Genomic DNA, 17,318 nt, shown 5'->3' with positions numbered 1-17,318 from the left:
AACAGTTACTTCATTTGCAACACAAATACATTAAAACTAACAAGCATTATTACTGACCCATATATGTGATTAAGAAACTTGGCCCAATATCTTTGATATGTTATCTTAATTCATCTAACAATTAAATGTTTAAGATCTTTCAGTAATGCCTAAAATATAAACAAGCAAGAAGGAACCAAAAAGGTAGAAATATTAAACTTTTAAATCTCATTGGAAGCTATACTTATGTATAGCTCAGAATAACAAGTTTAATAATAAGACCAAAAACCACAAAAATAAAGACACTATACTCATGTGTAACTGAGCTTGTCAGCTAATAAATTGAGATCTATGCAAGTTAAAATACTTTAAAAAAGGATCCTAAATACTGTCATATAACTGACAACAGTACTTATAATAATTTAAGAACTTAATCAACTAGTGCCACATAAACACCAATAGTAGGGATGAGTACAAACTGTTCACCAACTCCTTTTTAAGCTTATCGGCAGTTGTGAAAGTTTTGGAAAGTCTGGTTTAGCATAAAAATTTCAGTTCTCAGAAAAATCGATATTTTAATATGGTACTTGCTACATACATAATTGTATAAAACACAAGGAAGCTCATTTGTGAAGTGACAAGCTTTTGAGATATTTCAACAAAATTGAAAAAAAAAAAAAAACTATTACTACTAAATGTAATTAAGTTGTAATTTACTAAAATATTTTAAAGGGAAATTTTACAAAAAAACAATTGTTACACTGGTTAAGCATTTGTATTAGTTCATTGATGTTTATGTTTTCACTCCTCAAATTCAACTACATAGCTAGTTTGTATACTTGGGATGCACATCTCATCATAGTAGTTGACACAATATGGATTTTGATATTGACACTATGATACAGAAGTTTTACAACAGTTTGTTACAAGGTCTGTCAATCTAGTTTGTATTTTATTATCTATATTATTAACATTGTCTTATTTAAATAGTTCACACATTAGGGTTTTTAAATTCTCAGGTTTGATCAAATAAATGGCAGCTGGCAAGAAAAGTAAAATAAAGTTAATACCCAGTGATGACGAGAAACCCACTTGTTGAGAAATTTATATGCAAAAACGATTCGTTTGGGCTGAGAAAACACTTTACATAGAAGAGCGAACAACGTTTCGACCCTCTTCGGTCATCGTCAGGTTCACAAAGAAAGAGGTAACTGACATTTCGACACACAGTTACACAACCCCTTTCAAACATGTGGTCAGCTTCCGGTCAGTTACCTCTTTCTTTGTGAACCTGACGATGACCGAAGAAGGTCGAAACGTTGTTCGCTCTTCTATGTAAAGTGTTTTCTCAACCCAAACGAGCCGTTTTTGCATATAAAAGTTAATACCCGTCTCAATTTTGTTATAGTTAATTTGTTATGTTACTTTGTATGTAATGTTTTGATAATAGAAAGGACGACAACATGTACTACTTAACACTAATCATCCTTCATCAAATCATTAATTTTGAGTAAAAATAGTTTATTAGAAATTCTTTTTTTCTGTACAAAGACTTCAAGTTTTTTGAAAGCTTATCAAATTTCATGAAGATAAATACATCATATTGAATGATGTACAGACATAATAGTGCCATGGCTTCACAATGCAATACTCATATCACTGTATTGCTACACTTGCAACGTATACCATCTGCTAGGAATGATGAACTACATGTACATTACTTCAGTTGGTTGAATTTCAGTTACACGTGTGTACTATACACAGTTATATTTTCATTTTAGAAACTAAATGACAAGTTAAAAAATAATTTCTACCTACCCAGTTTTTAATACACTGCAAGCTGAAGACTTTCCTGTGCGTTGGTTATGAACAATAACAAAATCCACTTTATCACCCGTCTGCAGTGTCACCCCATCTTTGACTTCAGACATGTGAAAAAATAGTTTCTTTCCGTCCTCAATTTCATAAGCCAAAAATCCAAAATTCCCTCGAATTGCTTCTACAACAGACTAAAATAACATGTAAATAAACATGTAAAACAGTTTTCACAACTTAAAATTAACCCAAGCTAAATTAAAAACAGTATTAATGTACTAATACCAGCTTTACATCAATTTATACTTTGGTAATAACAACATTATGCATACAAATAACTTTTCATTGTATACCTGGTAGCGTGTTCGAATTGCTTTAATATTCATTCCTCGCTCTTGTCCAGTGGCCTTATTCACACCAATCTGGAATTGTACCACATCTCCCTGTTGAAGCAAGTCATGTTTATCATAAAGGCTGGTGATTCCAAAAGGGTAAAGGGTAGGTGGTTCTAAAGTTCCATCTAACATGAAAAAGTGAATAAATACACAGTGTAGATTTTGTTTTTATTATTTCAAATTAACTATTTTCATACTACTAGAGAATAAACTGAAGAACCAGTAGCAGTCAAACCACCAATACACAGTATTCAAATCTTTATTTTCAGAACAAATAAATGATGAATAAATCACAAGAAAACATGTTTTATACAATCTAACAATTACAATTATAAAATAAATATAAACAGGATATAAGACAAAATATACAATTTTACAAAATTAATTTATTAAAGAAACAAAAGATTACAAAACCACTTTTCACAGTAATAAAGAAATGAGGAAATTACTAAAAACATTCAAATTCTGTTTTCTGGATGGGAAGAGAAGGATATAAGCAGTAATATAATTCCTCAAGAAATTTGCTTCTAATTCAAGAAGTTACATATCCACAAATAATTTTCTTAGTGTACATAAATTAATAACAAAAGAAATGTTAATTTTCCAAGTAATTTTTACTAAGAAGAACTAAGGAACTGCAGAGAGAGAGAGAGAGAGAGAGAGAGAGACACTATTTCTTTGAAACAAAGGAGTTTCCTCAAGATCTTAATTCAGAGTGATGATAGGGTAGATATTTCATATAACTTAAATTGCAGTTCATTTTCAGTATCAAATATTGATACAACTAACCTTCAACTGCATCACTCACAGAGATGAGACCACAGTATTCTTCCTGGTCAGGATTAAAACAGTGCAGTGTACGATACACAACTCCATTCAGTACTTCTGGATGAATTTCTTCACTGGGAATCGATCCTGAAGCCAGCTTACGAACACATTCTGCACTCTGTTTACCACCTTTCTGTATCACTCCATATTCTACCTCTTGACCAAGTTCCAGCAAAGATGGATTGCCATCAAAAGCACTAAAACGTTTAAACATTTTTAATGAAAGAAAGAGAAAAAAGATCACACTGCTTAGATTACAAAAAATTAATGATAATGTAAATTATACTTTACTTGACAGTGTTTAATATAATTAATTATCAACAACATTTTATTTCTATCAAAAGTTTGTTGCATAAATTATGTACTATCCATACTTTCACAAGATGTTTTTGGGTAACATAAAAGCATTAGATTTGTTCACATTTTGACAAATTCTTTTCTCAGATGACCAGTTGAGGCTGAAAAATCTCACAATCAGGTATAATTTATATTTATTTAATATTAACAAACATATAAGACATATCTTTAATTATGCAACAAACAATTAATCCTTTCTATATGAGGTCAGTTGATGTGACCATCCTTGTAACAAGGTAACAATCAGTTTTCATACTGCAGGTTTTAATGTGCTTTGTGTATATTCAAACAATTTGACAAAGCTTCAGCAAACATTACAAATCTTTCATACACGAAAAAGTCAATTTTTAAATCGAGTAGTTTTACTAAAAATTTGTCCGTGAACATTAAAGTTTTCACCACCCTCAGTGCAAAATGATTTTCATGATAAGACAAAAAGCACTTTTCTTTGTTTGAAAATTTTCAATTTTCACTTGTGTAACTTCTAAAAATTTTCTGAATAAATATCAAATTTTTTTCAGTAAAACTATGCATTTTATCCATTATTTTCTCTTTTTCCTAATTCTATATGGATTTGGTTAATTTGACTGACCACATAACCATCATAAAAAAACAACTCTTGAAGCACCTTTTTCCTTTCCACAATGATTATAAAGAGAAAACTACAGCCATTTATCCTACACAGCTTAAAGCTTGTAACAATCTACAAAACATTCTTCTCTAAAAGTTACTGTAATTGTGTCATGATTATTTTGCCCATTAAATAATAAAATATATGAATACACAGTGTATTAACCATCTTCCCTCAGGTATCTTTCATTGTGTGACAGTTTTAGTGTCTTATGTTCAAAATATAAAAACCACTTTTTTTTTGTTTAACATCATTTAGTATATCATAAAATCAGAGCTAATAATCCCTATATATTTTAACAGTACACAAGTTTTTAATTCTACAAAGCAATATTTTAAAAAAATCTTAAATTCTCCATAGTGTGACATTTTTGCTAGTCATCTGGTCTTCTCTATTTTATCCAACTCCTTAAGAAAATTATGAAATTAAATGTAAATTACTCACTATAAAATTGTCATTGGTTACACAAACCATAAATTTATAGCCTTCAAATATGTTTGGTTACGAAACTATCAAATAGAAAATCAGACCCTTCCTGCCACACACTTCTCTTTCAGGATTTATTTGTAGTTCTCTCTTACAATTAATTATATATATATATATATATATTACTTACAGGCTTAAGAAAGTGAAGGTTTTCATCTATTAAATAACATTGTATGACAAAATATTCTAAACAGATAATTCTCAAGTTCCTTCAGAGTACAAACTTTGTTCCCACAGGGAATATTAATGGCTAGCTTAGAAGAAATTGTAATGGCTCTTGTTACATAGTTAGAAAAATCTTGGAATTTTGAGAGAAATTGTCAATTTTTTGCATTTTATTATTTTATGTTCTTTGATACATTATTTAATTGAATAAAATTTATTTAGTACATTACTACAATTAGTTTTAAAAGTAGGCTTATGTACCCTTAACAACTGATAGCAAAGAAAAATAAGATTGGGTAAGTACTCTATTTCTTATTTTTCATGTTTATTCTTTCTTTATTTATTACAAGTAACTAAAAGGTACAAAGAGGAATCTGTTTATTTTATGATACATTATCCAAATTAACCTAAAGTTATAATAAATATAATAAAAATATTTCACCAGACACACATACAAATAGCTTCTAGGTAATGTAATTCAATAGCATGAATTAGAAGTTCTTGCAGTTATTTACAACTTATAATGACATGGATAGTACTTAGACAGGGCTCAAAGGGCAATAAAACAATAACATTTAATTATAAATAGATGTATACTGTTATCAGCCTAAAGCTATTTAGAATAAATACAAGTAGTTTCATGTTACAATTTGAAGTCATTCTAGAAAGAAAAAAAAGGTGATTTATATTAAGTTTATTTTGATGGTTATGGGGTCAGTCAAATTAACTGATTCTGTTTTAAGACAGAGCAGATAAAATATAAGGTTTTACTGAAAACAAGTGTTTGAACTGGATTTAAGAGGTTTAGAGGATGAAACAAAGGAAACTTCAGATTTGAGATATTTTTAATCTTAATGTAAAAATTACCCTGGACATGGGCTTTTCAAAATAGACACTCAATATATTTATGGACAAATATTTATTTTAGCTTATTAAAAATATTGCACTAAAAATAACTTTTTACATGCAACACTTAAAATATTAACTTAAAGACTGCTAAATTTTGAGAGAAATACACACTAGATTGAAAGACAGCAGTATTAAATCCTTAAATACTTTAAACAAGTACAAATGTATCATGTTGTTGGTCAACTTAACTAAGCCTGTATTAAAAGAGTTAATATGTACATATTTTCTGTGATGTCTCATTTTCAAATATCTTCTAATTACAATTAGTTTTGATATTTAGAGTTGCAGTTAAAAAATTTAAAAGATGGTTGATTTGAGTGGAAACTGATGCCTGAACTGACAAAGTCTACAGTATCTTACTGCTGACAGTCATCCTACAGTGAAAAGAAAAAAGACAAACATATTTCATTACTGAAGGTTTAAAATGCTGAAAGCTGACAAAATGTTAGAAGTTATAGGCCTAATATTTGTGTTAATCATGGACAAATTAATGGGTATGTTGACAAAACATATGCAGATTAAGTAATTTCTATTTTATTATTACCTCTAATAATAACCTCTCAGGCACAGTATTTCTAACCATATAGGCTGCAAAACTGCATTGCAGAAACCAGATTGTATGAGTTTAGTTAAATGGCTCCCTGATACTAGCATTTCTCAATTAATTCTGAGATCTGGGTGCATTGATCTGACACTACTGTCATATGGTTTATTTATTGCATTACAAATAACAAAAAAACAAACAACTACTCGATGAAAACAGTTAATCTCAGAATTACTTTCTACAGAATATATACCTTTTGCAAATAAAATCTCATTTTTATATCATACTTTTAGGAATTATATTCTTTGAAATTTTCAGAATCATTCACTGTTATACATCTTTTTAAAACCAATTCAAAATGTTTGCTTTACTTTTAGGTTTTGATTACTACCTTTTGATGTCTTCCTACACTACTTTACAACCTTCCTATATATTAGTTTTCATTTTAAAAAATCTGCAACTTTTATCTGTGCCTTCATTTGAAAATCAATGTACACAGTTGTTTCATGTTGTTTATGATAATTGATATACAATTAAAATAGCTTTTTACCATACCAGTATTATAAACCAACTGTTTCCTGAATTGTTAATCAAGCTTATTTAATAAACTGAACAAGTTTTCCAGTTAGTTTAAATTCATTTATATATACATATGTATATTTACACTTTTCAGTATATTTTCTTAACCATTCAAGTAATTAGTTAGGGTAATAAGCAATACTGTCAAGTCTTATGAGACAAACAAGCAGCACTGCCTTTCAAAACTGCTTTTTATGACATACTACAAATGGCATTTTGAATGGCCTAATTGTTATATAAAATGTACCAAGAAAGTTCGTAATTGTTGGTATGTGATAAACTGTACAGAAATTGGGATAAGATTCTAAAATTGTAATGAAATCACTGAAACCACTCCTATTACCATTTTACTACATGTTCAAGTCAGCTTTTATAGAGACAAACAACAAAAAAAGTAATCTCAAAATAACACAAGCCCAAAATATGGCAACCTGCAACTCTCAAGAAAGTCATTTTGAAAACAAAACAAGCCCAATTCTGCTTATTATAAGCAGACTTGGTAACACAGTTAATAAAACCTAATCCAAGGAAGGCTTAACAATGAAGTCCTTTCAGTTAAATGAAATTTGATACATTCATATGCAAAATGATTTAACTAAGCCTATCTTATTTTGTTCCACAAAGAAATTTCTTTTTCTATCATACTTAAAACATCATAATTCAGATGAAGTGTAAAATGCTTAAGCAAGTTAAAAAACAAATCAGGATTGTAATAACAGTAGAAGTTGTTCACAGAAAACCTTTCTTCTAGTAACATATAACCAAGGTAAGATTTTATCACTTTATTCTAATCATTACGTAAACCCTTGTTGAAGAAACAGTACAAAAAATTCCTTTTAAACCTTAAATCGACTACAAATATGCTTACACTAAAAAATACAATATGGGCACAAAGTGAAATAAAAATGAAAGAGAACATGCCATAATATTAATAAATATTCAACACAAAAAGACTGTGCTCTTTAATCATTGAATACAAGATGTAACAAATTCTAATTTGAAGAAGAGTAAGAATCCAGTCTTGGGAACCAAAGATCAATTTACTGAAAGAAAAAAGCTGATAACATTAACAGATTAGCTGTTCAAACTTTGATTTGACTGTTTAGTAGTTTTAGATAAAGTTGAAAATACTAGTGACCCTTATTCAACTCAACAGAAACATGGGAGTGAATATTAGGACAATAATATGTTTGAGTAGTATGATGCCTCAAAACTGTAACCCTTGTAAACAGGAAATTAAAGAAGCAAAATACAAATATAAAATGAAATTTTTTGGCATGTGGAAGCTGCTAAATAAATACCCCTTTCTGCAATTCCATGGAATCAATGTAAAAAAAACTAGCCCTATTATTTGATTTCACACACTTCCTAATGTGGCAATTTTTTTTAGCACCTTAAAATTGATAACACACACAAATACATAATGTCTTGGGAAGTGCAAGTACCAAGGCTAGATGCATGCTAAGTGTCTTGCCCATCAATCAAATGCAGATGAGACTAGGATCTTGCTATCTCCATTTTCTCAGTATATAGCCTGATATGAGTATTATGCAGCTAAAATCAGATAAGATAATACACAATTATGAATTCTTAAATGTAATTGACTAAAATGCATGTATGCTGTGTGTGGTAATATTCAAAAGTATAATTTGTAAATCTTCCTTCTGACATGTGTACTAGCAATTATTTTTCTAGCATCTTCTAAGTTTTACTAGCAAAATTGCAATACTGATGAAAGTTACATACAGTGTAATAACTTATTTACAAATGTGTTTTTATTAAGAAAAAAGTCAAAAGATCATAACTACTAGACTTTCATGGGGTTAAACAGAAAAATAAAAGGAACAGAAATTAGTTTCTGTTAATTTGGAGAAAAAACAACAACAAAATAAAACAGCCTAAAAGTTACTAAACCTGAAGTGAAAGAAAACTTCACTTTGATGATCTTCAGTTTCAATGAATCCAAAACTATCTTTCAAAGCTGCTATAAATCCATGGTGAGAGTATCTGATGCCATTCTTCACTTGTTGACTGATAACTTTAATATCACTGGCAATTTTCTGGTTGTTCACTTTAGATGTACTGATAATAAATTCCACCTAAAACAAAATATTAGTAGTCTGTTGTCTACTTTTTCTTTGCATATTTTAATACATATATACTACAGAGAAAAAACACTTCTACTTGAGCAACCAGTTTCCTGTAGTGTCAAGTGATTATACACCAATAACTTTGTTTTATTTTTGTTATATTGTTTAAGTTAAAGATATCATACAAAATATTTCACAAGATTATGAATCAAGAGAAGTAGAAATTCAATATGCTATTAAAACATATTCCACCATACTGTTTTAAGATTACAGCACTATCTGATACATCTTTGTCTCGCATTCAAGAAACACTAAATAATGTCTCGAGCTGGAGCAACAACTCGAGAGTGGTTTTAAATCCAACAAAAATGCAAGCAATTACTTTTTGCAGGAAATTAAAAAGATACAGAAAAACTCTGGAAAAAGTAAATATCTCACTTGGAAATACTCCTATCATCATGAGCAAGCACATCATATTCCTTGGTATCACTTTTGACTCAAGATTAACATGGAAAATACATGTTAACAACATACACTTATCCATCAAAAAACGCATCTCACATTTAATGACCATATCTAGCAAACATTCAAACTGCTCACCAGAGACCATAATCCAAATATACAAGGCTTACATCTGTCCGTTAATAGAATACGGATGTCAAGTCACATATAACAAGGCTAACAACACACTACAGAAGATCCAAGTACAACAAAATAAAATACTAAAAGCAGCAAACAGACTATTGTCATACCCACCCGTAAACTATGTACACCAAATAAGTAACTTACCAACTCTTAGAAACAGGCTCACAGGAATATTATACAAATATTATTTAAAAGCAGAACATAGGAACCAACTAACCGCATCATTATGTAAATTAGCCAGTACACCTACAAAATACATTTCACCATGTATCATTTCAACAATCACAAATCAATCAACAAAAGATATAATCACAGATAAGATAAACTCAAGTTTATATTTATATGCATTTCTTTTTCAGAATCGGGCAAGGACAGGCAAAACTTTCAGCGCTTGTCCTGCGAAAGTGGGTTTTTTTTCGGGCACTCCTGTTTTCCCTCACATCCAAATCTCAGGCATTGGATCTTTAGATCCAAGCCAAGGTCACACTATTGCCCAGCCATGAATTTCGGTCGATTTATGATAGTTACATTAATACCTGCTTGTTGAGCTCTGGCCTGGCTCACTTTTCTGGTGATGCCTTTGTTTCACTCTTTCTCAATCTTTAATTTTATAATGCTTCATCACACTTCACCACCTTAAACAAGTACAAATTAAATACAGGCAAAGTTCCAAGCACAGTTAAATAATCTTTCACGAGGGGACGAAGAGTGTTGGGAAAATAATTCTTGAGACTTCTCTCTCTCTAAACCAAACCCCAGCCAAGTTTGTTTGCATTTGAGATAGATCCTTTAAGACTAAACACCATTTTGTGTACAGATTTGCTGTTACAGGTTCAGACACTTGACTCATGACACTTTTTTGAAGTAATTATTAAATATTTTAGACTTGCATTCAACTTTTCAAATTTTTTTTTTAAATTACTAACATAGGCCTAACTTAAAAAAGAGGATAAAAATCCAGTACCAAATATTTATATTTAACATTTATCCATTAATGCAAAGGATAAGATTGTTTTCTCTAGCACAAGTGAAGAATATGTAATACCATGTTTTGTCAATTTTAAGGGAAGAAAATACTGGTGTGTTTATGCTAGTAGTGTTTGTTTTGAATTTTGCACAAAGCTACACGAAGGCTATCTGTGCTAGCCACCCCAATTTTGCAGTGTAAGAGTAGAAGGAAGGCAACTAGTCATCACCACCCACCGCCAACTCTTGGGCTACTCTTTTATCAAAGAATAGTAGGATTGAGATCACATTATAACGCCCCCACAGCTGAAAGTGCCAGCATGTTTGGTGTGACGGGGATTCAAACCCACAACTCTCAGATTACGAGTCAAATGCCTTAACCACCTGGCCATGCCGGGCCTGCAAGTAGAGAGTAAGTGAAGAGAGTAGTATGTATATGTAAACATGGAAAACACAGACAGTGCTCCTTACAAATTTCATGATTTTTATGTTGTTCGTGCACTACTAGTGGTATGTGTACCACAGAATATGCCTCATGAAAAACAAGCTTTGAGTCGGGAGATTTCAGAATGTCTCAAAGTCAGGCAGCTACTAATAACAATAGCAAAAGTAACTATATATTTTGGCCCAAATTGGGTAAATTAACCAACCTTTGTATACATGTACCGTGAACAAAAGAAAAGTGTATAAACTTGCTTTCTAGCTGTTAATCCATCAATGTAGCTACACTTGTATACATACACACTCAATTTATTTGCATAAGATAACACCATGACTTCTCAAATCCTCTCCAAAAAGTAGGTAATAAAACTATAATAAAATTGTAAGAAATATTTATACTGTAACTTAAGTAAGAGTCAACTAGAAAAGCCACTGATACAAGGCATAATAGAGCTTATCTGTAGTGGCAGTACTCTTCAGAGCAGTATTTCTAGAATCAAGAACTTTAGAGTTTCAAAAAATGTCCATGGTTAATTGTTAATTTTTCTTTATAGCAGCAAAACTTCCCTTGTTAAAAAACCTTTTTATATCTTTTATTTAGAGACTTAAATAACAATGTATCTCACTTCAATAACACATTAAATATACCAGATATCAATGAAATATGGATATCTGACATAATATTGCATAAAGCTTAATAAAGTAAGTAAACAATTAGCTATTTAAAAAGCAATATATAATAAAATACACATGTATTAATAAACATCACAAACACTGCAGACAGAATATAGATATAAATCCATTCTTCTTTCAAAACATCAATAAAAGTGTAAGCTATGTCACAAGGGAAATATTTTATTAATTTGGTGCCTAGTTAGTGTGTTCATTCAAGTTGAAGTTACAAAAGTTAAAGTTAATAAAATCAACCATATGACAACATATTTCTTAAACTGAGTAAATATAAAAAGATGAAATTATATTAGATTAATCCTTGAAAACAGAATGCATGAAGACACTTCAGTCTGTTAAATAACATTCTAAGAAAAATTCATAATACAAATCTGATGTTAGTCTGGAATTTGGCTTACCTAAGACTGATATACATGCAGCATATTTCAAAATTCAGCATAAAAATGAAAAGTATTAGAACCAGATCTTGTTTGCTTTAAAATTTCCATGCAAAACTAAATAAAAAGACAATCTGTCCATAACCATCCCTGACTATGAAATGAACTAATAAACTGAAGGAAAAAAAGAGCTAGTTAACAGTACCAGCCATTCAACTTGTATATTACTCTTGTATAACCGAATAATCTCTTTCATTTAGCACACCTATAGACTCCAGAGTAGAGTACTTTCTTCACATACTTTCAATCAAAATGAAGAGTACTGAACTACACTGTTTCTTCCTTATAATGTTATTTTGAAATATACTGCGAGACAATAAACAAACCAAATGATGTAAATGTTAGCTAAATGTATAAATGCTATGTATTATACACTATACAAAGGGATCTACTACAAGAAGACAGGGATACAGAATTAATAAGTATAATTTACCAAGATATGTGGAAGCATCAAATACTTTCAACACATGTTAACCTGCAGTGAAACTCTAGTATCTAATCAGGTTTTTAAAATTATTGGGACTGCTGAAAATAACTACTCTTTACAAATCAGAGAGACTGATTTGTAAAACCTGAGACAAAACCTGAATCCAAAATCAAATAGACAGTATAGTACTGGTGAGTTGCTCTGAAAGTACAATGAAAATATTTAACAACTACTAATTATTTGACAGACTTTCTAGGAATTTATATGAAATATTACAATAATATTTAAAATGTGAAGGACACTAATAAATAGAGCAACTCATTAGGAATCAGCTACATGATTTCTTTACTCACTTTATCTCCTGACTTAGGCTGATTCTGAAAGTCACAATCTTTTATCTGGTAATGGATGATTTCTTTTTCACCATTCTTGTGAAAAGAAATAATGCCATCAGTAGACACTGATCCAAACACACCTTTACTTGGACTCTTAGAACAGTTGGTTGCTATTTTTTCTACAATCCCAATATTCTGTCCTGTCACCGAGTCTCCTCCTGATGAGGTAGAATTGAAGCGAACAGTTCCAGGAGGAAGCTGTTTAATCCTGATGGCATGTGAACGCCCTGCAGAAATAGGATCCTACAAACGAAAAGCAGTACTTTGAAATGGATAAAAGAAAAATTAAAAATTTTATTTTCTGTACAAAATTTTCATGCAATCATCAGTATACTAGGTGGAGTTTGTGCTTACCTTGACAACAGTGAATTCTACCTCATCCTGAAGTTGAACTGGACTTTCTGGATTCAAAAGTTCACAAAAGCGGAAATAAACACGGGATTCCCTTGTAGGGCATTTGATGAATCCAAATGATTCTTTCAAAGTTGTAATTATCCCCTAATTTAGAAAGAAAATAATAAATTCTCACATGAAAAATGAGAAAGTATGTCCAAATATCATTCACTGAAAAGAAAATTTAAAATCTAATTTACACAACTGTAGAGCATTGGAAGTGATATACAAATTAAAATTTTCCTTATCTGAAAATCAGCTGGTTTCTTAAAAACCAAGGATTTTTACTAACTCATAGCACTAATGTGAAGAATTTTACTTCCACCACTAATGTTGATTAAATTACCATCTTTATATGTACTATTTTGTATTGTATCAGCCTATGATGTAATTCATAAGATTCTAGCTCTCAACCAACAGAAACAGAAAATTCTTGATGCACAGTACTTCCCATAAGCACTGGAATTGGAACAAAGGCTCATTTCTAATGAAGCAAAAGAAATACAGTGGAAATTGTGAAGAAGGGTAGAAAGATAAGAAGAAAGGTAACTACTTGAAATACCTTTATAGGTGATGAAAATGGTGGTGGAGAAAATGCAGATAAAAGAAAATTACAAAGATGAACTACTTTTTTGAAATAAAAAAAAGCATCAGGAAAGGAAAACTCATGGGGCACATCACCAACTGGAGTAGGGGGGGGGAGATTGACTTGGGTATCACTTGGTAGAAAACTAGTAATCTCGCTAAAGGACTACAAGCAACTATATTGTCAAAGGAGCCTTTTGCATGATGTTAAAGTGAGATTTAGCTAAATGAAAGGAAAGATTGCTCAACTAACCATTACCTTACAGGTGGTTGACAAAGAATGAGTTTTAATAAAGTTAGAGTAGTAAGTCAGGCTGTTCTTTATTGAAGAAATGCTTACATGAGGTGCTTAATAAACAGATTCAGGGAGAAACTATAACAGAACATCTCTTCAAAAAAACATGTGAACTACCTATCAAGCCTAACCATCAGAAATAGCTTAGTTTGTAATGTAGTAGGGTGATATATATACATTTCCAGGTAAACCAGAGCTGTAACTCTTATAAAAGTAAGTGTCTACTGGATTTCAAACCTTTTGGATTACACTGATCTAACGATGGACTCTCCATACTGACATCTGTAGGGGATTTGGATGAGGGTAGGAAGGATTACCTGATCATCATACATTTTAGTTACTTTTAGAATAAATGATTAACATAAAAAGTACATACCAGAGTATTCTTTTTTTGCTCTAAACTACCAATAACACTTAACCCTACTTTGTTTTTTTTAAATAATGTTTGTAGTGCATCAAAGAAAGCAGAATAATAAACGAGAAAAAGCAGACAATTTTATCTAACAATCATAATATTTTTGGTTTTCTAACTACACAAAAAAAGAGCTGTTACAAATGCATCCAAGCTAGCTGTTATGGTCCCTATGGGAAGCAAAGCTGTATTACAAGTGAAACAGATAATTGTCTATTCAGAATACAATACATCATTTTATAGGTGAAAACCTTGGCTTCCTATTGGTTATAGGTAATATATCATTATAGTATAATATAATGTATAACGTAGCTTGATAAAAACTTTTGAATGCAAGTCATAAAAATTGTGTTATATGCAGTAAAGCATATCTGTGTTGATAGAGTTAATATGAAAATCTCTTGTACTTGTAGCAGTCAATATTAACTCCATATATTCACAGAGAAATGTTTGGTGAAGATACTTCACTGAAATTCGAATTTTTGCCTACAAATAACTCTTAATAGTGACTAAAAGCTTGTGAAGCTGTGTATATATGCAAAACATAGAAGTTACAGTATGGAAACAGTTTGAGGTAGGAAACTCAGCTGACACTGCCAAGTCCATGGTGAGAGAGTTAATTGTTTGCTATTATTAGAATTGAAAGCTATCACAAGCAGAAACATGCTAAATGATTGTTTTATTTGTTTTTATTTTGAATCAACTAATATGTTAAATATTATTGCTTGTATATATAAAACTGTATGAGTAAAGTCGGTAAAGTTTTAAATACTTAGGAATGAATGTCTCATGCACAAGAATAGGAAATGTTAACTACTTTAAAAATAAACCAAGTTTTAATGGAACACGTTCTGAAAATCAAACCCACTTGCTCTCTGTGTTCTCCTGACACCAAGAAACTTTCATCAAGCAGTTCAATGTTAGTAGCCCTTTGTAGATTGTCCCGTCGATCTGTAGCAATCTTAAATCGAACCCAGTCTCCTTTTTGCAAGGTAAAGTCTCCTCGTGGATCTTTATCACCAAATGGAATATCTATATTTCTAGTTTATTATGATAAAAACTCTTAGGTCCTTGATAATACAATAAAAATAAAGAGACTGAATTATACACTGAAAAATGATTAAAAGCATTCACAATATATGTTGCATATAACACAGTAGTACAATAAAAACAGGATAAACATAATTGTTATTTTTATGCCTGTAACAGTATAAAAGTTATTTAATGGACCAGATTTGTATAGATATCTGAAAATATTTGTAAAAAACTTTTCATTCATTTAATAAGCCTAAAAACAGATAAAAATATTTTCTCTAATATTTCCGTGATTATCTAAACTCTCATTATCAAGTTGGTCAGACTGACCAAGCTTGTAACCATATTCTACTTGATATTTTTTCAAACTTTTTAATACACTTTGCTAAAAATCTGCCAAATTTTGTGAAAACACAAACATTACTTTACATTTGTACACAAAACAATCAAATTTTTTAATAAAATATTTTTAGTGAAGAATTTTAAGTGAATATGCCAAGTATGTCTATATACTAGTCCAAGTGCCAAGTGATTTCCACATTAAGATTAAAAATACTTTGTCTCAAAATCTCAATTTGTAGTTGTGTAATCTAAAACCTATTAAATAAATTTCAAACTATCAAAAAAAATCCTTTTTCTTTCTAAAATGACTTCAAATTGTTATATGAAACTTTATCTTAAGTAGTTTTACACTCATAACAGTATAAATTTATTTATACTTAAGATTTGTTTAACAGCCCATTGAAACCTGACTAATTACTGTATGCAACATCATAAGTTGCAAATCATTTCGCAAACGTGCAGCCCCATTGCGCTATCAAATTAAATTAAGAATAGGGTACTCACAATCATATCTTGTGAATGAGTTGTTATTTTTACTACTTTTTTCATGTAATTTAATCTGAACTATCATAAAAAGAGTCATACATTTATAGTTTTATTGCTTTTATAATAATAAAATAATAACAAGAAAAAATTATTTATCTGGGTCTTTCTTTTCTTTTTGCTGTTAATGACAACCTTATCCACTTGGGTTTTTTAATGTCTTACATTCGAAATGTTAAACCACTTTTTGTTTATGTTATACCAATCAGAATAGCATAAAATCTTAGTTAATAATCCATATTTTAATAGTATACAAGTTTTAAGTTTAGTTCTACAAGGCAATGTTAATAGAAAGTTTTGAATTTCCCTTAGTGTAACACATGTGAAACATTTTCTCTTAGCATATCATCATCCCCAATTTATTCATCACCCCTTGAAAAATATGAAATTAAATGTAAATTACTCTCTATAAAATTATCGTTGCTCAGATAAGCCCACAAGTATTATAGTCAACTTTGTTTGGTTACAGAGCTACCAAATAGAAAATCAGATCCCTCTTGCCACATCCACCTGTCACAATCGTTCTTTCATAATTTGTTAATAGTTCATGTTTATGCTTAATTATATGTTACCTATAACCATTAGAAACTCAAGGTTTTCATTTATCAAATGATATGTTTTATGACATTATGTTATGAAGAATTAAAATGTCAATTTTACTCAGAGTACAAACAGCATTCCTATGAGAAAGTTAATGGCTAGCTTCAATGAATTTATAATGAATGTTGTTGCAGAGTTAGGAAGCCAGGAAATTTGTCTATTTTTTGCATGTTATCAGTCTATTGTTTGGGACATTACTTAAATAAAAATTATTAATTGCAATAATGTGAGTAATACAAAAAAATTAGTGTTAACACTCTTTAACAACTGAAAGCAAGAAAAGAAGATTTGATAAAGTACTTTGTTTCTTGTTTTTCATGTTTATTCTTTATAA

General features: G+C 30.2%; 1 protein-coding gene across 1 annotated transcript in view; it reads right to left on the bottom strand.

Annotated features, from left to right (window-relative positions):
- Positions 1-17,318, bottom strand: part of LOC143232519 (cold shock domain-containing protein E1-like) — a 53,188-nt gene that overhangs the window by 7,773 nt on the left and 28,097 nt on the right. The window contains exons 9-15 of the mRNA XM_076468084.1: positions 15,333-15,504; positions 13,134-13,277; positions 12,738-13,022; positions 8,603-8,787; positions 2,979-3,214; positions 2,148-2,314; positions 1,798-1,988 (exon numbers count right to left, since the gene is read on the bottom strand). Of these exons, the coding sequence (XP_076324199.1) occupies positions 1,798-1,988; positions 2,148-2,314; positions 2,979-3,214; positions 8,603-8,787; positions 12,738-13,022; positions 13,134-13,277; positions 15,333-15,504 (1,380 nt within the window). The remainder of the gene's footprint in view (positions 1-1,797; positions 1,989-2,147; positions 2,315-2,978; positions 3,215-8,602; positions 8,788-12,737; positions 13,023-13,133; positions 13,278-15,332; positions 15,505-17,318) is intronic.

The sequence above is a fragment of the Tachypleus tridentatus genome, chromosome 11 (genome assembly GCF_004210375.1).
Source record: "Tachypleus tridentatus isolate NWPU-2018 chromosome 11, ASM421037v1, whole genome shotgun sequence".
NCBI classification, from domain to species: domain Eukaryota; kingdom Metazoa; phylum Arthropoda; class Merostomata; order Xiphosura; family Limulidae; genus Tachypleus; species Tachypleus tridentatus.
Note: the sequence above shows the minus strand (reverse complement) of the source record. Positions and strands in the feature narration are given on the sequence as shown.